This window comes from Phocoena phocoena, chromosome 15 (assembly GCF_963924675.1).
Source record: "Phocoena phocoena chromosome 15, mPhoPho1.1, whole genome shotgun sequence".
Lineage (NCBI taxonomy): Eukaryota > Metazoa > Chordata > Mammalia > Artiodactyla > Phocoenidae > Phocoena > Phocoena phocoena.
Window position 1 is genome coordinate 62,039,810 of NC_089233.1, and position 22,702 is coordinate 62,062,511.

Here is a 22,702-nt window from a genome sequence, read left to right on the forward strand (position 1 = left end):
ATCTGAAATGGGGCCCCCAATTCTCCTTGCCCTGGCTCCTCGTGGAGTGGCTGAGAGGCTCAAATGAGGTGGTAAATATGACCAAGGAACTTTGCAAACTATAAAGTCCTGTGCCATGGGGAAACATGCCATTTTTCTTTCACCTCCTTTCCAAATGACAGGACAGAGACCATTTGCTTATTCAGACCTTATATGATTTTCTTCCTGGAGTTAGGTGGTCTGCTGTCCCTAGAAATGCCTGCCATGTCCCCCCAAGCCCTACTGTTTGGCATCTTAACTACACCTTCCAGGCATTCCTGGTGGTACACAGACATCCTTTGCCATGTGGCAGGTCTTAGCTTATGGATCAGAAAACAGAGACCCAGCAGCCCTCTCCACAGGCCCACGAACTTCATATAATTTCTTTCCTCTGAAGACTTACCACAGATGGTGGGCACAAGCCACAGGCCCTCTTGAGAGATCTTCTTCCTGCACCAACTGACTGGAACCCAATTTTGGATGTTTGTGCCAGAAGGTCAATGAGTTCCTGCCACTCATTCACATGAGGCTTTCCTGGTTGCTGAGCCCATTTCACTTTCGAATCTCCTTAGCCTCTCTCTGGGTTCCTAGGTAGAACAAGATCCAGTTAGTTTAGAAACATTTGCCGCTTCCAGAGAATTTGCCATTTACTTATTTGCAAATACCTGGTAAGAGACGAAGGGAAAAAGCTGTGGTTTTCGGAGCCCAGGAGTCAGGAAACCCGTGTTCATTCATTCAACAAACTTGTATTGAACTCCTCCTTGTAGGCACTAGAAACAGAGCTTGGAACAGGACAGACAGATGCGGTTTCTGCCCTCATGGAGTAGAGTTCACAGTGTGTGTGTGTGTGTGTGTGTGTGTGTGTGTGTGTGTGTGTGTAAAACAAGAGTAAGAAAGATGTAAACAAGGAAATATGCAAAGCAATTTCAAATGGCTATACGTGCTACAAAGCGAATGAAATAGGAGTGAAGGAGGGAAGACTGTTCAGGCAGGTTGGTCAGAAAAATCTTTCCAGAAGGTGACATTTTGGGAGAAAACTGAATGGTGCAGAGATCTGGGCATAGAACATCCAGAAACATGCTTGATGTATTTGAGGAAGAGCAAGGAGGTGAGATTAGATGAAGTGAGGGAGGGGCGAGGCTAGGAGCCACCTGGGAAGGCAGGCTGGAGCCTGCTCACCGAGGGTCTTTGCGGGCCATCTTGTCATCATTCATTTGTTCTTTCATTCATTCAACATTTATTCATCATCTAACTGTGTGCTGCGACACACTGAGACCTTGCCCTCACAGTCTCATACCTGGAGACACACAATATGCAGGTAAACAAATAAATACTGTCAGCGTAAATACCAGGTATGAGAAATATCAGGAAGTGCTGTTTTCCAATAGTTCAATGCCCCTTTAAGGGCAGAGGCCGTCGAGACCTCTAACAGACTGGGGCTTCTCCTTCGGGTGATGCCAGCTGTACCCCAGAACCCAGCCAGGGACCTGTCTTCGCTCCTCTGCTCTCCCTCCCCTCCCCTCCCCTCAAGATGGCCGACAAAGGGCCAGCGGGGTAGGAGGGAGGGAGGAAGGACTAGTCCGAGGGTCCAGAGCGGGGTGACTGACCCGCGGGGACACCGCAGGGCCCAGGTGGCACTGTGGCTGGAGTGGGGGTAAAGGGGAGACCCGGCTGCTGTGTGACTCCGGTGGGGGCTCTTCCTTCTCTGGGCCCCCACATCCAGACCTGCGCGTCTGTGTCCGTGGTCGGAGTGGGGGGCGGGGAAGACGGGCCCTGGGAGGAGTCTTGAGGGTTGGGGGACGTCTGCGGGGTCCCCTTGAAGACCTGTTATCCCGGGGGTGATTTAACCTGCCGGGGGGGCGGGAGGCGGCGCCTGTGGAGGAGGAGCGGAGGGGTGGCTCCGGAGTGATTTCAAATTTCCCTCGTCCCCGCCCCCCGCCCTCCGCGCCCGAGGCCCGGCTCTGAGTGGCTGCGGCGGGGGCGCCCCCGGGCGGGGGCGGGGCGAGTATCGGGCCGGGGTTACAAGGGGACTCGGCACCGCCCCCTCCCCACCCACTCCAGCTGCCCGGTCCTGCCCGCGCCGCTTCCTCGCAGCAGCCGCCCCACCCCCGGCCCGGCGGCCGCAGCCCGCGTGGACGCCCCGAGCGCCCCCCGACGGACGCCACCGGCCCATCGGCAGGCGGGCGAGCGGGCGGCCGCCGCGCCCGGCCGGCAGCGCGGGGGTTAAGTGGCCAAGTAAACGTAGCTCGGCGATCGGCGCCGGAGATTCGCTAGCCGAGCGCCCTGCGCGGCCGCCCGCCGGCCTCCCGCCAGCCTGTCCGGATCCGCGGCTCGACCGCGGAGCCGCGCCCGAGCCAGGCTCTCGGCAGGTGAGCGCCCCGTGGCCCCGGGGAGGCTCGCCAGCCCGAGGATTCCGTGGGCTGGTGGGGGAGGGCATAGCGGCGGGGTCCCGGGACTGCAGCGAGGGAATCCCGTTCCGGGACCTCCTGGGGAGGCGGCTCCCATCCGGCTGGAGACCAGGCATGCTTGGGGAGGAGAAGTCCCTGATCCTACTTGGGGGAAACGGGCAAGGAGGATAAAATGGGCGGGGAGCATGTGTCTTACAGCGATACGAGTGGAAGGGATACTTGCTGTGTTCCCGAGACGCAGAGGAGCAAAGAGGTTCGTCCCCAGGGAGGGCGATGGGCGGCCTTCCTGGGGTCTACAGCCGAGGGGAGGAGGTCTCCCATTGGAGAGAAGTGGAGTTAATGGGGAGGGGTATTCTTACCTGGCCTCGGCTTGAGAGGGAGCCTCCTTGGGGAGGGGCACGGAATAGAAGAGAGTTCGGCCAAAGAGGTGAGCGTCCGTCCTTTATGACTTGTACCTGGGGGTTCTTCTGAGGGACTTTTTTTTTTTTTCTTTTTCTTTTCCGTCCCAGGGCTAGGAGAGAGCTTGTGGATGGGTGCGGGCGAACAGGTGGGCCGGGGTGTGCGCGCTTCTCGGGGGCGTGTGCCAGAGGGGCGGGCTCGCGGGGTACTCCCTAGATGAGCTACGGAGAGCGAGGCGCTGCGGGGCTGCCGGGATGCCCTCGGGAGAGGCTGCCTTCTCCCTGTGCACACCTGGCCCGGGAGGCGCCGGTCCGGGGCGGCGCTTCCCTGCCCCGGCCACGCTGCCTGCCCTGGGGGCTCACTTTCTATTTTCCCCTCTTCCAGAGTCAGGCTGGTCCCACTTCCCAGACTTGCAAACTGAGCCTGAAAACTTCCAGCCGTACCTCCGTGCCCGTGTGATTGTTCGGCGAGGGAGGGTGGGTGTTGAGCCCCACTTCACAGGGGAGAAAGTGGAAATTGGGAAAGAGCCGGCCGATTTAGCAAGTTAGCAACAGAGAGTTGCTCTTGGGCCTGGGTTTTCCCGTTGGAGTCACGCACCTGTGGCAGGGAAGGGCTGCAGGAGTTCTGGGCCCAGCCCCAGGCCTGGGCCTCCACTTGGCCTCCTTCCCTTATCTGGGCTGAAAGAGGCTGGCTGGGCGGTTGTGCTTCCCCGTCCCCTCAAGCTGAGATGTGTATGAATTAAAGAGAATTAAGGACAAGACTATGATTTCTGACTTTGCGCCTCCTGATTTCTGGATGCTGTGAGTTTTGGTGAACTGGTGGTAACTGTTTTTGGTATCCCTGGTGGGGCCCTTGCTTCCAGGGCCCAGGACGCCGACCTGCCTCTGCCCTCCGCCTCCAGGACTGCTGTGACTTCTTGCACCCCAGCCATTGGAATCCCCAGGTGCAGACTTAATTCTTCCAGCGTTGAGATGACGCTACCTATTTTATAGGGCTGGCATACAGTAATCCCTCAATAAAGGCTTGGCATCATTATCTAGTGTGTGGTCTAAGCAGACTGCCCTCTTTTAGGGGAATGCATAGGTCTTTGGCATGTGTTTAAATCTGTCCCTGTAAATCTGTTGCCCTGTGTTCCTTAGTTATTACATCTGTGAAATAGGAACAATCGTGCTGATAACCCCAATTTGTGTAAGAGCGAAACTAGTTTTTACATGATTTAACCTCTAACCCTCAGTGTTTCCTCAGATGTCTGACAGGGGTAATAGCCCCTATCACATTAGGCTTGGGTTAGGACTCAATGCGATAGTGCTTGGCATAGCAGGTGGTGAATGTTGACATTGTACTAATTAACCGCTAGCCCCTCTTTTTAGGGTGGCCATTAATGAGAATTGGGGATGAAAGGAGGCACCTCCACTGGCCCCTCCTTTCCTGCCTTCCTCCACCAAGGTATTCCTCTGAGCTGTGAAAGCTTTTCCAAATCATTGTCTTCAATTTGGGAGTTGGCAGGAAGGAGTGCCTTTGTTCCTTTTTGAAAGCAACATGTTTTTGTTTTATGGGTTGGGGCCATTTTTACACCCCCACCCAAGTTTGGGGCCTACCTTGAAGGTGTAGAGCTAAGTGAGATCCTTTCCCTTTCCCCATTGGGGTGGAGAAGGCTGAGACAAAGGGCCCAGGGCTGGGGCTGGCTGCATCCCGCTCCTTAAAGCCATAAGCAATACCTCCACCCCTTGCAATGTTGGCTAGGAGGGGAGGAGGGTATCTGGGAGCTGCAGGGGGCGAAGGGGAGGAGCAAGGGAGGTGGGGCTGGGAGAAGCTGCTTCCCCTCCTTCCTCTCCTCCAGCCACGTGGGGCCTGCAACCCAGAGGGGCCTGTCGTGCTTTCTTACTGCAGCCCCAAGCTTCCTGACTGGGGGGTGGGGGGTGGTTTGGGGCAAGTTCTCCTTCCCAGAAAACTTGCCGTGGGACTGACTTCTTTGTCTCAGACCAGCACTCCTGCCAGCTGTCCCACCTCCAGGCTCAGATACTTGGAAATTTCACCTGAGATGGTCCTCACTAAATCTGAAACTCCTCTTGGTCCAACAGCATGGCAAGTGCCTCCACCTCAGCCTTTGAGAGGTACAGGATCTCGGGTTAGGCACACTCTTGGTGTTGAGTGAGTTTTAAAATCATGAGTTTAGGGTGATTTTTCAGTTTCATGATGGACCAGGGCTGGAGGACTACAGAATTCCTCGTGTTGTCAGCACCCTCTTTGTAAAGTGATGGGCTGATGTTCTTACTGGGCCGAAAATTTGCAGCTGATGGAACTCAGGGAGATCCAGGTACTTTGGCAGCTTGGTGGTTAGTGCTTTTCAGAACTTTCATATCTGCCAGTATCCCAGGACAAGAGTTTGTCCTTCCAGAAGGGAACAAGCCCAGTCCAGATGTTCAGATGTGTCTGCCTGTGGCTGGAGGGAAGTGGCCTGGTAAATGCAGAGGGAGCCCACACGTGGGGCTGCTGTGCTGGATTACCTTTCTGTGTAGTGGGTACAAGTACACACACACCCAGTAGAGTTGGTAGGAGGACGAAATGGAATCCAGGGACCTTTTAGCTTAGCAAGCCTTAGGGTGCTCTTTCACAAAATGAGTTAGGTGGGGGCCCTAAGTATTGTAAAAAGCCTGTTGTGCTCTAGGTCATGTTAGTCATTGGAGTCAGTATGCTCATGGGGCCTGGGCTTTGGAATCAAATCTGGATTGGTATTCCTGTTCACTCAGTTTATAAGCTGGTGGTGAGCCCCAGTTGCTCCATCTGTAAAATAGGGATGCGTTGTTGGCCAGTTCCAGGGGATGTTGAAGTCAGTTGAGATGCTATAGATTAAAAAGTGCACATACTGAGGATTCAATAAATGTCGCATTATGTGGTAAATACTGAAATATTAGCAAGCGGTCATTATTTACGTCTTGAGAGAAACAATCCTGGTTAGCATTCCTGAGATTTTCCTCAGAATAAGCAAAAAGTGAGGAGGACCTGTTTTGTGTAGGGAATTGGAATATTTCAAAAAGTGACTTTTATTGTGTTAGATGCAAATGAAAATCAAATGTACCATCTTCAGATGCCAAGAAAAAAACGGGTCATGGCCTATAATCTCACAGTCCCAACGTAATGAATGTTTTGCTTTCATTGGGGGAGAGGGTCCTCAATTTCTTCTAGAAATGGAGAAAAGCGTAGAGAGGACCAGCAGCCCTTCCTTAGTGAAGAGATGAGAACGCAAGGAAAGTACAGAGTGGTGAGGAAAGGTGCTCAATCGGGGAAGGTGCCCACTGTGGTCACCTTTGGGGCCGGCTTCCCAAGCAAATGGAATTGGCCATTGAAAGATTATGATGAGCGGGAAATTAGAAGTGCATTTTCAGAAACGACTGATAATTGATGGGTGTGAGGGATCCGTGGGGAAACGTTCTTGACTAACAAATTTCCTTTTGGGGACAGTTTGATGCTGACCAGGTGTGTGGGAGGAGGAGATAACGGGAGAAGTGGGCCCAACAGCTTTGGGGACTCTTCTCCTGAAGTTGAGGGAATGAATTCCCTTGAGCCATTATATGCCTTGTTTTTTTCTACTCTTTCTATAACTCTTATTTATCAGATGTGGTGCCTCCTGGCCTGGTAGAATTTTGGCCATTTGTGTTTAAGTTCTGCTTTCTGGTGTCCTCAGCTTTTATGTTTTGAAGGGTTCTTGTCCTACAAATTCCATTTGTAATGATGTCTTCATCTTGTTTTTTGGACACATCCCTTATCTCCCTGAGAATCTTTGTTTAGCTTTCAGTGCTCCCTCCAATGTTTGAGTATGTCTTTTTGTTTGTTTTCACTGTTTTCATTTCTCATATTTAAGTTTTGAAACTTATCTCCGTATTTGAGAGAGACCGAAATTATCTGTGGGACTTAAACTGGAGGGTTTCTTTGTGGGATAGGGACTTGAACATGTCTTCGGGTCTCCCAAAATCTGAAGGAAGTTCTCTGATATATTGGTTTGTCTTATTCCCTGGAGCAGAGGAATCTTTAGTGCCCTGCCCAAGAGAGATGTACAGGCCTGGCTGTGAGAGAAAGGTACCGGGGAGTTCACAGTTTGGTGTTAATCTCTCCCCCTGATCAGGTCTCCTGTGTAGCAGCCCGGGTGGAGAAGTGGTTGCCTACCTGTTTCTTTTCCATCCCTCCCTGCAGCCCCACCTTCTGAGGTTAACTGGGCTTCCTAAGCAGCATTTATTTCCCATTGCGTTTGCTTCCTGTAGCAAATGGTGGCATGCTGGGGCCAGAGCCAGGGCCTTCCACTGCACTTCAGCTCCTGGGAAGGGATGATGCCTTCTTGGTCAGTGTTCCCATTCCTCAGCACAGTGCTGGGGCCCCTGACGTCCTGGCTCCGTGAATGTGTGCTGTGTAACTTGAGTAAAACAACAAAAGCTGGCCTCAGTCAAGCCTGAGTGTCCTGTAGCTGCGGCACTGAAACCCAGAGGGGACACCGCAGGTGAGCAGGGGACCTCACCTGGGACACGGTGAGAAATGCAGTGGTAGGCGAGATGCCTGAACAGGCCGGTGCTGTCCGCAGGGATTTTATGGGTTGTTCTGGGTTATATGGGAGGCAGGATGATAGGATTTGGAAAGTTCTGAGCAAATGTACATAGAGGTGTGGGTGAAATCTTGTCCTCTGTAGTGTAAGAGAAGAACAGGTTTTGGGGGTGAGCCTACCTTGTTGTTATCTCCACTGTCCCCTGGCCCTCCCTACCCCCCAATTCCTAACCTCAACCCCATGAGGGCAGGGGCTGGCTGGCCCTTGCCTGCCTTTGACGCTCCTGCAGAATGAACATGGTTCCTGAAGCATAGCAGGAACTCCTATCTGAATGGATAAGAGTGGCCTTTTCCAGGGTCCTGGTCTGTCCTAGGATGTTATGTGTGTTGGGCTGAAAGCACAGTACAGAGTAACTGCTCAATATTAAAATTGTCGCCCTTCCCTAAGGCCACACAGCTAGCAGGGAGTGGACTCTGCATTGAAATGCTGTGAAATTTCTGAGCCCTTTGCCTCCTCCACCTGGCTTAGACCCACAGAACTGGCAGGATGCAGTTGGGTTAAGATGCTCTGGAGTTACCTGTCTGCTGACTGCTTTGTCTGCAGGCCTGATTCACCACTGCGTTGAGGTGGGCGGGCCCAAACCCCTACTAGGTAATTGTGGCTGGTTTTTCCAAAAGCCGTTTATGTGAGATATCATGGACTTTTATAAAAAAGCCAATTTAGTATGCAATTCCATTTTTTTTTTTTTTTTTTTTTTTTGCAATTCCATTTTAACCTCATATAGTTACAACTTCTTTTCTTGTGAAAGAGGACCCTCTTTTTTTTTTTTTTTTTTTTTGGCCTCGCTGTGTGGCTTGCAGGATCTTAGTTCCCCAACCAGGGATTGAACCCGGGCCCCCACAGTGAAAGCCCCAAGTCCTAACCACTGGACCGCCAGGGAATTCCCAGGATGGGAACTTTTAAGATCTACTCTCAACAACTTTCAAAGATACAATACAATTTTGTTAACCACAGCCACCGTGCTGTATGTTACATCCCATAGTAACATACATAGGGACTTAGTTACATACATAGTAACATACATAGGGACATAACATAGGGACTTAGTTATAACTGGAAGTTCATGCCTTTTCATCACTTTCCCTACTTCCCTCATACATTGTACCTAGTTTTTCTTTTTTGTCTTTTTTAAAAATAAGTAATGCTCAAGGACTAATTTTCTGATTAATCTGTAAGTCCTCTCACGGAAGCAACTAGGAATGATGTCTAACGTGCATGCTAAGCTCCCTAGAAAAGAAATCTAAGGGCCAGAAGAGGGAACTAGAAACAAGAAAACCCAAACTGGGGCTTCCCTGGTGGTGCAGTGGTTGAGAGTCCGCCTGCCAATGCAGGGGACATGGGTTCGTGCCCCGGTCCGGGAGGATCCCACATGCCACGGAGTGGCTAGGCCCGTGAGCCATGGCCGCTGAGCCTGCGCATCCGGAGCCTGTGCTCCGCAACGGGAGAGGCCACAACAGTGAGAGGCCTGTGTACAGCAACGAAAAAAAAGAAAAGAAAACCCAAACTAAGGGATGTTCAAGACCTTTAAGGAGAAAATCAATGAAACTTCTCAATAAGGTTGGCAGGCTTGTCCTAGCAGGTATGAGCATTTATTATAAAGCTACCACGATTAAAAGAAGTTGCAAGGGGTGAATACCAAAAAGAGAAGTGAACCCAGAGACATCCCATTTATATACAGGAACTTTATAAAAGAGGTGGAGTTGGGACATACTAGTTATTATATGTGTCTGGCTTTCCTTATAGGGAAAATTGAGATCCCTACCTCAAACCATATACAAATAACTTCGGGTTAGCTAAACTTGAACATTTTTGAAGGAAAAAATGTTTCTTGGACAGTGACATTTTAAAGTTGACTTTCTGCTTGTGAAAGTAACATGGGGATATGGTTGTCCATTCCCCCACAAGCTACCTTCCTGAGATACCTAACTTTTTACAGTCAGAGGAAAAATGCTGGAGGAACTTTGCTTAATGTACACGGTAATGAATTAACAAATGGGATTGTATTGGGGCAGACTTTCACTTTACATGGCTTCATCTAGCAACGGTTGCCCCATTCTTTGCTTCTCAGTGGTCTCCCCGGTGTGGCTGCATATAATTTAGTCAGTCTCCAATTGATCATTTGTTTGCAGCTTTTGCTACAGCAAAGAAAGGCAGTGCCAATCCTGCCCACAGGTTTTGGTGAGAGTTTTGCGCCGAGTCAATTCCTCGCAGTAGAATCCTGTGTAACAGGATGCAGACACTTGGCATGTGAGATCATACTGTCAGATTGCCATTTTCAAGGCTGAATCAATATCCCCATGGCATTGGTATGTGGATGGGCTGAGATTTAAGGCATAGGCTGAAGCAACGGGTGCAGCCTGCTGTGAGGGGCAGAACTGAGGGGGTAGCTTTTCAGAATAGTGATCTCCTTTCTTCCCTTACCCCTTGGGAAGAGGGCAGAGGGCGCTTTGGCTCTGGTTTTGCCAAGAAGGACAAGGTCACAGGAGTGGGCATGGCAGCTCCCAGAATCCTCTGCGTCTCATCATGCCCCACCTGTCATTCTGGGTGACCTGTGGCTTCCTTGTCCACATCTGCACGTCCTTCCTAGGGCTTCCCAAATAACTTGTAGGGGAAGGGGGCTGTTTGCTTGCATTTTGTTTACATAGGGTAAAAAGTTTGACTCCAAACTCCAGTTTAATCTGCCATATCTTTCGGATCTTTCTGTACGTTCCTAGGTTTTCCTGTGAATTATCTAAAAGGTAATGATATGTGATTTTACTACAATCCATTGGCAAACATCCAGGTATTTGTTAGTATTTTGCTATTAATGAGCAATGCTGCAAGGAACATCCTCATAGTCAACTTTTTTACTTGTCCAATGTGACCGCTGCTGGGATCAATTCTTATGATGATTCTGATAAATATGCCAAGGGCCAGCTATCACTGTACAATGACAGTGGTGCATGTAGCCATGACCCAGAGGCACTGAGCAGTTCTCCAGACTTCGGAATCATCGTGGATGAAGGGATGCTCCCCTTGGTGAGGCAGAACTGGGATGTCTGGCAAGACGGTACACGAGAAAGCGTAATCTCCAGGTTTTTTTTGTTGTTGTTGTTTTTTTTCTTTTTTTGCAGTACGCGGGCCTCTCACTGTTGTGGCCTCTCCTGTTGCGGAGCACAGGCTCCGGACGCGCAGGCTCAGCGGCCACGGCTCACGGGCCCAGCCGCTCCACGGCATGTGGAATCTTCCCGGACCGGGGCACGAACCCGTGTCCCCTGCATCGGCAGGCGGACTCTCAACCACTGCGCCACCAGGGAAGCCCAATCTCCAGGTTTTAAGGTTTTGTCATCTACTTTGGGATCTGTAGCACCAACCACCTAGGAATTAGGTGGGGTCATTTCATTTCACAGACTATAAAACTGGGGCTTGAGGAAGACAGGACTTTTTCTTCCTGCTTTCCTGTGAATCTGATCTCTTAGGAATTTAGTGGAGATCCCTGATCAGGCAAAGGCACTGAACTGGGACCCTGTGCTCTGTGTGCAGCCAGGTGGGCAGCCTATTTCTGGCCTCCTTGACTTGGTACTGTCCCTGCTGCCTGGCTGCCTCCCTCTCCACTCACCTGGGTGAGCTGTCCCTCCTGGGCTTACCTTTTATAACTATGCTTACTGCATCGTTTTAAGATGTCTTTAAGATCTGACTTCTGGACTAAGGCCTCAATCTCCATCACTTAGTCACTCTGGAAGCCTCAGCAAGGAATCTGCTGATCTGTTTCCTCTGAGCTTGTTTACGCATCTGAAAAACGGGGATCGTAAGAGTAGCTCTTTTTGTGAGGTACATATTGATTGCTCCATCTCAGCTATTTCTGGGGAACAGCTAAGAAAGGCTTGAGTAGTTCAAGGGCAGGAGGCAGGAGTCAAGATATCCCTCCCACAGGCTGAGAAGGAGTTTGGTTTTTTTTTTTTTTGAGAAGGAATTTTTTAAACAGGGGAGGTGGGATTATCTTTCAGCCTCTCCCTTTTGTTTTATATTTTTGTTTTTGTTTTTTTTTGCAGTACGCGGGCCTCTCACTGTTGTGGCCTCTCCCGTTGCGGAGCACAGGCTCTGGGCGCGCAGGCTCAGCGACCATGGCTCACGGGCCCAGCCGCTCCGCGGCATGTGGGATCTTCCCGGACCGGGGCACGAACCCTTGTCCCTTGCATCGGCAGGTGGACTCGCAACCACTGCGCCACCAGGGAAGCCCAGCCTCTCCCTTTTTACTTCACCAAATCTCTAAGCCCTGGGTGGACTAACTATGGGTAGGGATGCTCAAGTGGCCTCCCCGCTTCCACCACTTCAACATCGTGCCCACCTTCCCCCACTTCCTGCACTGAGTTTAATTAATGCAGTTAACATTTACAAGGTGCCAGTGAAATAGTTCTGCTGCTGGTGCCAGCCTGGAAGAAGTGAGTGACATCACTTCTCAGCTTTATAGCTGGGTTGGGGAGTCCCTGAGCCTCCTCCCTGAGTCTAATTAGGGGTGCCACCCACCCTTCTGTCTGCCACATTGCATTTGGATACGTCTGACCTGGTTCAGTCGGGACACAAGCACCCTGCACTAATGAGGCAGGGCCTTGCAGGGGAGCCTTGTTGGTGAGCCCACCCGGCACTGCTGCCTACCCCCAAGTCACGTGCTGGACCCCAGCCTCTGGGAAAGGGTCAGAGTTCACCTGCATCACGAGGACGGACCACTACCTCCTGTGAAGGTGAACGCTCAGCTGGTGTATCATGTCCCTCAGCCATAGGGCTCCCGTAGCCCCTGGGATAGATGGTGCATTGTTCATAACTTGTCTCAGGCACAGCAGTTACAGGCACGTGCCCAGGACTGCCTGGACATGAGTTTGGTGCTTCCACTTTGCTGGGTGACTTAATTCATCTGAGCCTGTTGACAGCAGGTTGATGAGAGGACTTGCCTCAGGATGGGGTAGGGGTTAGAGGTTTGTGCTGCCTTTAGCTTACAGTAGGGGCCTGGGAACTGTTAGAACAGCCAAGCGGCAAGGCTGTCCTGAAGCTGGTATGTGAGTCCCTCTGAAAAATCCCTTAGGAAGGCGCCACCTCTGTCAAGGAGGTAGTCCGGCCAGTTTATCTCCCAGCGCTGGAGCCATCAGTCTAGATGAAGCAGCTAACTTGTGTTGGCCATGCTATCTGGGAAATGCCGATTCTGACTCATTACAAGCCAAACAGCTTCATGAGGGAGATTTGTATCTACCATTAGAAACCAATGGCTGGTGCTAATTTCTTCCTGTTGCCAAGAGCATGTAGCTAAAATTCGTGTGTTCTTATTTAATTTCTCTGGACTCTTTGAGCACCTTTAAACAAATCTCACTGGTCAAGTATGTGTTATGTTGCCTAACCTCAGTTTGCCCATGTGTTATACAGGGATAATAATATGTACCTCATGTAAGGATTGCATGAACTAATACAAGTAAAGCACAAAAAGGTGCCTGGCATATAGTAGTAAACGCTGAAAAAAATGATCAGGTGAGAGGATTTGTATATCTACACGGAGAGGGCCAGATCATCACTTTTTGAAGCAGAGACCTATGAGAGAACCCTTCCTGGCTTTTGAACTGTGGTTTTTGAAATCTGAGTATGTGATAGGGAGAGATGGGGAGGGCTTCCAGGCCCAGGCCCAGCAGCAACACACGCCTGGAGCTGGATCTCTTTGAACTTGTGTGTAACCTGGGCGGGAGAGAAACCGAGCTGGGCATCTTTCAATCATGCCGGTTCTGGACGCTGGTGCGTGTGGTGAAGCTAATGTCATTGCAAATCCAGGTAATGAAAACTACAGGGAAGGAATTTTTAATGAAATCACACTGAATTATGCCACTAGAAGTAATTATTTTACACGCCCAGCTCACCCCAGGGCACCCAGGTAGCTGCTGACACAGCTGGTTGGTTTCCTTTCCTGAGTCTTCCTCCAGTGCCCATGTGTTTGGTTCTAGGGGCAGGATTTTTCCTGAATGTTGAGATCTGGCTTTGGGAAGGAGCTCTGCTCACTTGTCCATCCCTCTTGGCAGGCTGGTGGACAAGTTAGCACTGCTGAGGCCCTGGGGAAGCCTGAGGGTGGTTAGTCATAGTTAATCATTGTCAGCTCCAGGCTGCAGGCCCCAAATGGGTCTGTCTAAGAGGGAGACTCCCATTGATCCAGTTGGGGGCTGTCTTAGGGAATCCTGGGTCCCAGATGAGAGAGAAGTCTTGTCCCTTGATTTCAGCCTCTGACCTGATACCAGCTCCTCACTTGAAGCCCTGTCTGCCCCTCCCCCCTCTAGAGAGCTCCCCTTGGACCCTCCTGGTATCTTGTACCCCATGGCCCAGCCTCCCACCCCCTGCCAGGCCACCCAAGTTATTTAGTTCACTGGTTTGGCCTGAGGCGAAACGCTGGAAATTAATCATTACTTTGAACCACACTCCAGCAGTTTTCCTGGGATACTGGCAACTTGGACTCACAGGAACTGGCCATAGGTCAGACAACCTGTTCTTCCGGGTCAGGGCTTGAGAGTGAAAGGGGCCTAGAAGTAGCTGGGTCAGGTGCTCTTCCTTTTCCCTGGGGCTGGTGAGAGTCCTTAACATGTGTTGAGAGAAAACACCAGGAACTGTGAACCTGCATACATACCCTGGACCACATGGGGTGGTTAAACTATATCAGTGTATACATTTGTGACCCAGGCAGTGTTTCTTTTCTTTTCCTTTTTTTTTTTTTTGCCGCTCTGAGTGGCTTGCGGGATCTTAGTTCCCTGACCAGGGATCGAACCCAGGGTCCCGCAGTGAAAGCGCTGAGTCCTGACCACTGGACTGCCAGGGAATTCCCAAGGCAGTGTTTCTTTAACGTGCATATTGATCACCCAGGGATCCTGTGAAAATGTTGATCATGATTTAGTAGGTGTGTGACATTCTGCACTTCTAACCAGCTCCGGGGTGATTCCCTGGTCCTTGGTCCGCATGGGGACTAGCAGAGGGCTAGTTGTCCCACACCCACACCTGGGGGATGGACCGGTGCAGAGGACTGAATTGAGAACCCACGTGACATCGCAAATCCTCAGTGGGACACTGCAGGCCTCATCAGTGAGCCCCACAGCGCCCCCTGGTGGGCATGGTGCCTGTGTCACCACTGCAGCTTGCAGCCTAGACGGTACTTCTGGAAGGTACCCTGGAGGCTAGCCTGGTCATCAGGCACCATGTGGTGAGTCTCCAAGATGGGGAATAGGGGCTGGCAGTGATCAGGCCCCATAGGCAGCCGGTTGCTGGGGAAACTCTTCCCAAGCAGGGGTCCAGGACAGGACAGTGTGGCACCAAATACTGGAGCTGTTTGGGGGAAACAAAGGAATGGGAGCCTGGGGGCCTCACCCTTCCGATTACATGTGGTTTCTTAAAAAAATTGTATTTTATATTGGAGTATAGTTGATTAACAATGTTTCAGGTCTATTACTGTGATTTTTTGACTTTGGAGACTAATCAGGTCTGTGTGTCAGTTTTCCTTTTCTATAAAATGGGCCCACAGTCACATTAGGAGGAATAAATGAGAGCAAGGTGCAGGTTCTTGAGGCCAACATGTCCCAGGCAGTGGGCCAGGTCGCAGGTCGCACAGCCCTCCAACGCATCCCTGAAGACCTGGCCCATCCCTGAAGACCTGGCCCAAGCTGGTCTTAGCTGAATAGCCTAGTGATGTTGTGGATACCAGGGTGGGCAGCAGTGGGGAGGCAAAGGCCCAGAGGTGGGGTGTGGCTGGAGCAGATGGGGAGCATGCCCCTTGTTAAATGCCCCGGTCCTTCCTGCTGTGTCTCCTCCATCCCTTCCCTTCTTGGGAACTTGGGACTCTGAGCCCCAGCTGGTAAGGGAGGAGGAGAGTGAGCGACAGGCCAGCAGACCAATGGGCCCCTGAGGTTGGGGTGGGGCGGGGCTTGTGCTGCCATGGAGAGGAGAGAAGCTGTTCTGTGGGGGAGGAGGGGGCGGGTGGGAAGAGGACCTGGAGATTGAGGGGAAGGGAGAGAGCAAACAAAGGGGTCAGGAGGGAAAATAATGCACTGGCTTCCTGAGGCCCTGCAGAGGCTGGGCAGGGAGAGAGGGCCAGGGGCAGAGGGGACCAAGGCTGGCGGCAGGCAGGCCGGGGCAGGCGGGCCCTAGATGGCATTGTTTGAAGTGGCCGGCTAATTGCACAGAGCAGCCTGAGCCTCATACCACGGCCCAGCCCCCTCCTCTGTCCTGGGTGCTGGCTTCTGAGCCTTCAGGTCGAGTGGCCACATGGAACCAAGTCCCGATCCTCCGAGTTTGGTGAGGGGGCCAGGCTATGGGGGGCAGCCTGGGCGGGGTCCTTGGGCGGGAGTATCACCCTGAGGACAAGTCATGGGGCCTCTCTTGGCCTGAGGACCTGAAGCCACTGGCGGGAGGTTTGGGGGCGTGCTGCCCCCTTGTGCCCTTGCTTCCCTGCTACCCTCCTCATTCTGGCCCTCCTGCAGGAAACAATGAAGGGAGACACCAGACAGCTCAACGGAGAGGAGGACGCCAGCAGGAGGGAAGACTCCATCCTCACCAACGGGGGCTGCAGTGACCAGTCTTCCGACTCCAAGGACGCGCCCTCGCCCCCAATCCTGGAGGCTATCAGCAGCCCGGACATCAGAGGTGGAAGAGGTGGAAGAGGTGGCCTGGCCTGTGGGGAGGACGGGTGGGCAGGCACTGGGGACCACAGCTGGCACACGAGCCTCCGAGCAGACTCAAGGCAGGTTGTGGGGCAAGAGCCTCATACCACGGCTCTGGGGAAGCTCCAGGGAAGGGAAGAGGATGGAGGCAGAGCCCCTGGCCTCCCTATTTTCCAGTCACCTCAGCTGGGACTCTGAGCAAGTGACCCCAAGGTGATGACCCTTGTTCTTTTCCTGACACGGGGGTGGTTGCGGCATAGATAGACTGAGGTTTTTCGCCCTTTTACAGGGGCACCCCTCTCCCCTAGCAGCTGGGCCTGTGATTTTTATGGGAAGAAATACACTCAGGCAGGGAGCGTCTAAGGCTTGCTGCCAATCCCACCCTCTCCTCCCTTCCCCTATGCTGCTCCCAGATCAGATCCCTTGGGATCCTCCCCACTGAGATTTTCTGGCCCAGCTGATTTGGAAACCCCTGTATTGTCCCATCCTGCTATTGAGAACTCCTCAAATTGTGCTGTCCAATAGCACTTTCCAGAGGGTGAAAGTGTTCTATTTCTGCATTGTTCACTATAACAGCCAGGAGCCACGTGTGAGCACTTAATGTGGCTGCGATGGCAGGCACTGGAATGCTCATTTAAGTGGAGTTAGTGACCACTGACTGGGCAGCACAGTTCTGGAAGGAACGTGTCAGGAGTACCATCAGTAGTGTTTTGGGTTCTATATTTCATGCAGGCCTTGGATCCTGTTGCCTTACTAATACATTGAGAGGACTGTGGGTCCCGAGGGGTTAGGAGTTAAGCCCTGAAGATGCCAGTGGGTTTAGGGAGACCCCAGGCCACAGCCCAGAGAAGAGACAGGACAGCCTGGCGGCTGCCGCTTCCTCAACAGACTTTGGTTCTTTCCTCCACAGGCCGCAGATCAAGCTCACGACTGTCTAAGAGGGAGGTCTCCAGCCTGCTAAGTTATACTCAGGTACCCGCTCCACTCTCACTTTTTGGGATTCGGGGGAATTCTCTTTGGTTTGCATCAAATAGGATAACTGAGGCCCACTTAAATTGGTACCCAGTCAATACTTGTTGAGTGAGGAATTTGAACATTGCTAGGCACACAGAAGACTTCCAGCGACCTCACTTAGGATGCCATTTGCTGCCGTGATTTGTCAAGTTTTTGAAATTATTTTTTTCTCAATCTGGATGATCAATTACATTGATAAATTCCTCCTGTAGCAAGCTGTCCTTTTATTCCTGGAATGAGACCAACTTGCTCATGGTATGTTTTAAATTGGATGTACTTTAGCATCTATTCATGAGTAAAATGAATGTATGATTTATTTCTTGTAATAATATCTGTGTCCGGTTTGATAGCAAGGTTGTATGGCCATGTGGCCTCAAGGATTTTTCTTTTTCCACGTTGGAAAGAATTTGCCTGGCTTGTTTTAGTGGATTTGCAACAGTCACTGAAATATCTTTTACCACTTGTTGCAATATCAGTGTTTCTGCTTGATGAGTTTTTTCCAAGTTATAGTTTTTCCATGTTTTTTTCACTCTTGACATTATTTATGCCTTCTGTTTTCCTATTAATCATATTAGTTTTGTCCATTCGGTTACTTTTTCTAAGAACCAGTGTCAGGCATTGGGACAAAGTCATGGACAAAAGTTGTGGACCAATGAAAACCTACCCTCGTACAGCTTCTCTTATCCTCATGAAGGACAACAAGCGGGCACCCATATGATGAGGAATGAGAGCTGTGTGGGGAACTGGGAAGGGACAGTGCTGGATCAGAGGCTCAGAACAGCTGTTTTAGCCTCTGAGCACTTCCTCTGTGCCCTGCCTTGGGCAAGCGTGCATTATTCGAGTCTCATTATAAGCCTGTTGTTCCCTTATAAGGGAAGAACCATTATACCAATTTTAAAGAGAGGAACGGACTCACTAGAGGCCTTAGTTGGCAAGTGAAAGTCAAGTTCTTAACACTCCGGCAAGACCTCGAGCCACTCACCACTGCTCTGGTTCTCATGCTCAGTTTTTGTTGCGTTTGGTGTGCAGCATGGGACATGCACTTGACACGGGATTAGCACCATTTCTTCTTGGTCACTGTAGCAAGAAGCATCTTCCTTGAGCCTGTGATTTCTCCCAGACACTGTTAATTGTGGAGATTACGTCTCCCTAGGTCTCCCTGCTGCGCACAGCGAGCTAGTCTAACCATGGTGTGGGCACGGAAGGCTTCACGACGCACTTTGCATTGACACCATTTCTTTGGTTTTCTAATTCCACCAAGGTTTCTCTTGAATTCATGATCATGTGGTAAGCCACTGCAAAATATTTTTTGAACAAAATGAGGTTGAAAATCTTTTTAAGTCACTCAGACCAATATTATGATTGTTTTCTATATGATTGGCTCTTCATTTAAAAACTATTTTGGTTATATGACATCCTAAAATTCATAATGTTTCACTTGTAAAGGATCTGACGGGCGATGGAGATGGCGAAGGGGAAGATGGAGATGGCTCCGACACTCCAGTGATGCCAAAACTCTTCCGTGAAACCAGGACTCGGCCAGAAAGCCCAGCTGTAAGTGCCAGCCCTAAGCCAAGGCACTTCAACCACACATCAGCCTGCATTAAAAACCTTGTCCAGGATCTCCCTGGGGGAACTTTGTTTTTGTTTTTTGTGGTACGCGGACCTCTCACTGTTGTGGCCTCTCCCGTGGCGGAGCACAGGCTCTGGACGCGCAGGCCCAGTGGCCATGGCTCACGGGCCCAACCGCCCCACGGCATGTGGGATCTTCCCGGACCGGGGCACGAACCCGTGTCCCCTGCATCGGCAGGCGGACTCTCAACCACTGCGCCACCAGGGAAACCCTCCCCGGGGGAACTTTGAACGAATGTTTTGAAATTGGAAAATGATAGCAAAGCTAATGAATTATCATTGTGATGGTTTTCACATGGCAGTTCTCTACTTTTTTGGGAAGCACTCTAGGAAGTGCCCAAGGGTGATAGTTTGCAGGTGGATGATTCAACTGCCCGTTACCTTTGGGAGTCGCTTCTGTAGGTGGATTCTGTGACTTGAAATCTGGAAATGGGAAGGTAATTACTGCTCATGGTCACCCAGCCTGTTAGAAAGCAGGCTGACACTTGGTGACCATGGCAGGTGCAGTTGATAATCTCACCCATGTGATGTGTATCATCCCGTTTTTTTACAGATGACAGAAGACGCCGGTAGTTTACTCAAGGTTAAACATTAACTCTCTTGTGTGCAGGATTTGAACACAGGTCTGCAACACCCAAGTTCATGCCATTTTTGAGAAGGAAGCATAAGGGCTTCTCATCCGTCTTGACGATCCAGTACCTTTGGGAGGAATGCAACAATAGTAATAATGCTTTTGGAAAAGAAAAGTGTTTGATTGAGAGTAAACTTGGATTTTATTTTTCAATTCAATTTGCAGGTGCCAGTTTCAGCTGTGCCAGGCAGAGTGGGAACTGCTGTAGATTGTCGGGCAGCCCTGCTGGCCACCCTGATCCCTTATCCCACAAACTGGGGAGTTTCTGGGTGGGAAGTAACCAGTCCAGAATCCCTTCCTGCTAGACCACCTTGTTCACTTCTGTTGGCCTGAGGCTGCCTCTCAAGCCCAGTCCTCTGGGCCCCCTGTCTAAGACCCCAGCCTCCATTCACCAAAGGCCTCGTGCTTATCCTCTCTTGCTTCCAGGTCCGAACTCGAAATAACAACAGTACCTCCAGCCGGGAGAGGCACAGGCCCTCCCCACGTTCCACCCGAGGCCGGCAGGGCCGCAACCACGTGGACGAGTCCCCCGTGGAATTCTCAGCTACCAGGGTTGGTTCCCCGGACGCTCAGACCCCTGCCCCCAGTCTCTAACTGGAAGATCTGCCCCTCTCACCACACCACGGAAAGTGGCCGCTGTTATAACCTGCTTCCTTTCTTCACACTTACCACCCTTTCAGGGTCTTACCTTTCCTTTCTCTCCCGGGTGCTGGGTAAGCTCTTCCTAAGCCTGATGACTTCTCTCCTGGCCTGATCCCTGGATGGAACCGTGGTGGGAATGCAAGAATTCCCTGTTGACTGGGTTCTTACTCCTCCTCGGAAAAAGCTCAAACCACTGATACCAGAACTGTCTTGTCTCCTTAGTATCTTCAGTGACTCTCTTGAGGCAACCCCATGGGTTACAGCAACTCTCGACTCCTGTTGCAAAGCTGGGCACCAGGGAGCCCTCTCTGAGCATCACTTGTTATCCTGACTTGGTCCTTGATTCTGTCCTTGTCCTTAAGGAAGTTGCTTTCTCTCGCCACTTAAGGGACACTTACTTGTTCCTGGAAAACCATCCTTGGTGGTCTCTGTTTCATTAACTTACATCTTCACTCTGCTTCACTTCTGCTTGCTTGGGAAGCCATTGGGGGTACCACTGGTCTCTGGTCACCCACCTGGTCTGCTGTGGCCCAAGCTGTGTGTCCTTTTGTCCACAGTCCCTGAGGCGGCGGACAGGATCGTCTGCAGGCGCGCCATGGCTGTCCCCTGCCAGCCCCTACCTCACTATTGACCTCACAGATGATGAAGTGGTGCCCCAGAGCAGCAGTACGCCCTATGCCCGCCTGGCCCAGGACAGCCAGCAGGAGAGCATGGAGTCACCGCAGGTGGACGCAGAGGGCAGAGATGCAGACAGCACTGAGTATCAGGTACCACTGGGGAAGGGCTGAATATAGGGAAAAGGGAACACTTACCCAGAGGTGACTTACTACGGTTCTTGTCACTTTTATCATAATATTTGAATTCACTCGCCAAGTACATTTTTCATATGCAACATGGTCCTTGCTGTATCCTTATCTCCTAGACATAACTCAAGCACCAGATTAGTTTACCATCGGATTACTGATTTTCTGAACATGACATCTTTTTACCTAGATATATATGCCTTGTATATATAATTCATAATTCTGTTCATCATGTTTACGTACACAATTGTTGATCTGCTTCTTTCCCTTATTGGGAACTGGAGTTGCCTCCCTTTCATGTCTATAATCCATTGTATAGTGTAATCCATCTAGGGTTGTTCATAATTAACCAGTTGAGCTTGTTGGTTTCACTCAGGCTTTCCTACATATGCATGTGTATATGTATGTACACATATCATGTAGAAATCCTTTTTTCCATGTACATGACTTCAGAGTAGATCTTTTTTTAAAAATTAATTTATGTTTGGCTGCATTGAGTCTTCACTGATGCATGGGGACTTTCTCTAGTTGCAGCGAGCGGGGGCCACGCTTTGCTGTGGTGCACAGACTTCTCACTGTTGTGGCCCCTCCCGTTGCGGAGCTTGGGCTCGAGGCACGCAGGCGTCAGTAGTTGTGACATATGGGTTCAGTAGTTGTGGCTCGCGGGCTCTAGAGCGCAGGCTCAGCAGCTGTGGCGCATGGTCCCAGTTGCTCCGCAGCATGTAGGATCATCCTGGACCAGGGCTCGAACCGCTGTCCCCTGCATTGGCAGGCGGACTCCCAACCACTGCACCACCAGGGAAGTCCCAGAGTAGATCTTCTAGATACATTTTAATAACCTGCATGATTCCATGGGCATCTCACCTTTTATGGCAAGTTTTTATGTGCAAGCGGCCAAATTTTTTTTTTTTTTTTTTTTTTTGCATTTTAACGGCTTTGTAATATCCCATTTGATGGCCTGTGGTGGGAATATCCAGGTTTTTTTTTTTTTTTTTTTTTTTAAATTTTCATTTTTATTTTTATTTGTTTGGTGGTACGCGGGCCTCTCACTGTTGTGGCCTCTCCCGTTGCGGAGCACAGGCTCTGGACGCGCAGGCTTAGCGGCCATGGCTCACGGGCCCAGCCGCTCCGCGGCATGTGGGATCTTCCCGGACCGGGGCACGAACCCGTGTCCCCTGCATCGGCAGGCGGACTCTCAACCACTGCGCCACCAGGGAAGCCCTATCCAGGTTTTTTACTCTCTTACTTCCTGTGAGTTTTCAGTTAATATCTTTCCAGATACTAGGTTATATGTTACAGGTTACATATTATAGATCAAATATAAAAAACCCCACGTTCCTGTCAAACAAGCAAGCCTGCCCATGCTCTGCCCCTTATTTTCAAGCCATTCTCACTGAATTTTCAACCAGGAAGTGTTGGAGGTAGGGAATTTCCTGAGGAACTCTGCCTGCACTTGCAGGAAGCCCTGTGTTAGACTCCGAGGCAGTTGCCATTAGGGTCAGTGGGACCGGCAGGGTTTTACCTTGGCCCAACTGGTCTGTCTCATTGCAATTCCTTCATGTGGTTTTTCTTGCAGGACGGGAAAGAGTTTGGAATAGGGGATCTCGTGTGGGGAAAGATCAAGGGTTTCTCCTGGTGGCCTGCCATGGTGGTGTCCTGGAAGGCCACCTCCAAGCGTCAGGCAATGTCTGGCATGCGGTGGGTTCAGTGGTTTGGCGATGGCAAGTTCTCTGAGGTGAGTCCAGGGCAGGGTGAGCTTTCATGAGCTTACAGACCCATAGTGTTTTCCTTCCCTTCCTTTTACAGTTGCCTTTTAAGATAACGGCCTGCTTTCTGCAGATGGATGAGACTTTGTGACTCTGTGTACAAAAGGAGGACAAAAACTTCCCTTGCTCGTTGGCTCACACAGG

The 22,702-nt window shown here is 50.9% G+C and overlaps 1 protein-coding gene across 13 annotated transcripts in view; it reads left to right on the forward strand.

The window, feature by feature from the left end:
* The first annotated feature begins 2,074 nt into the window (after positions 1-2,074).
* DNMT3B (DNA methyltransferase 3 beta) overlaps positions 2,075-22,702 on the forward strand; it is a 38,374-nt gene continuing 17,746 nt past the window's right edge. For 5 of the 13 annotated variants that reach the window (XM_065892128.1, XM_065892133.1, XM_065892135.1 and 2 more), the window contains exons 1-5: positions 15,897-16,053; positions 16,981-17,042; positions 18,531-18,638; positions 20,547-20,756; positions 22,369-22,527. In XM_065892128.1, the coding sequence (XP_065748200.1) occupies positions 15,897-16,053; positions 16,981-17,042; positions 18,531-18,638; positions 20,547-20,756; positions 22,369-22,527 (696 nt within the window). Of the gene's footprint in view, positions 2,388-15,675; positions 15,706-15,890; positions 16,054-16,980; positions 17,043-18,530; positions 18,639-19,773; positions 19,900-20,546; positions 20,757-22,368; positions 22,528-22,702 lie in introns of those variants that run through there. The other 8 variants (XM_065892127.1, XM_065892131.1, XM_065892129.1 and 5 more) reach the window with 5 other exon arrangements.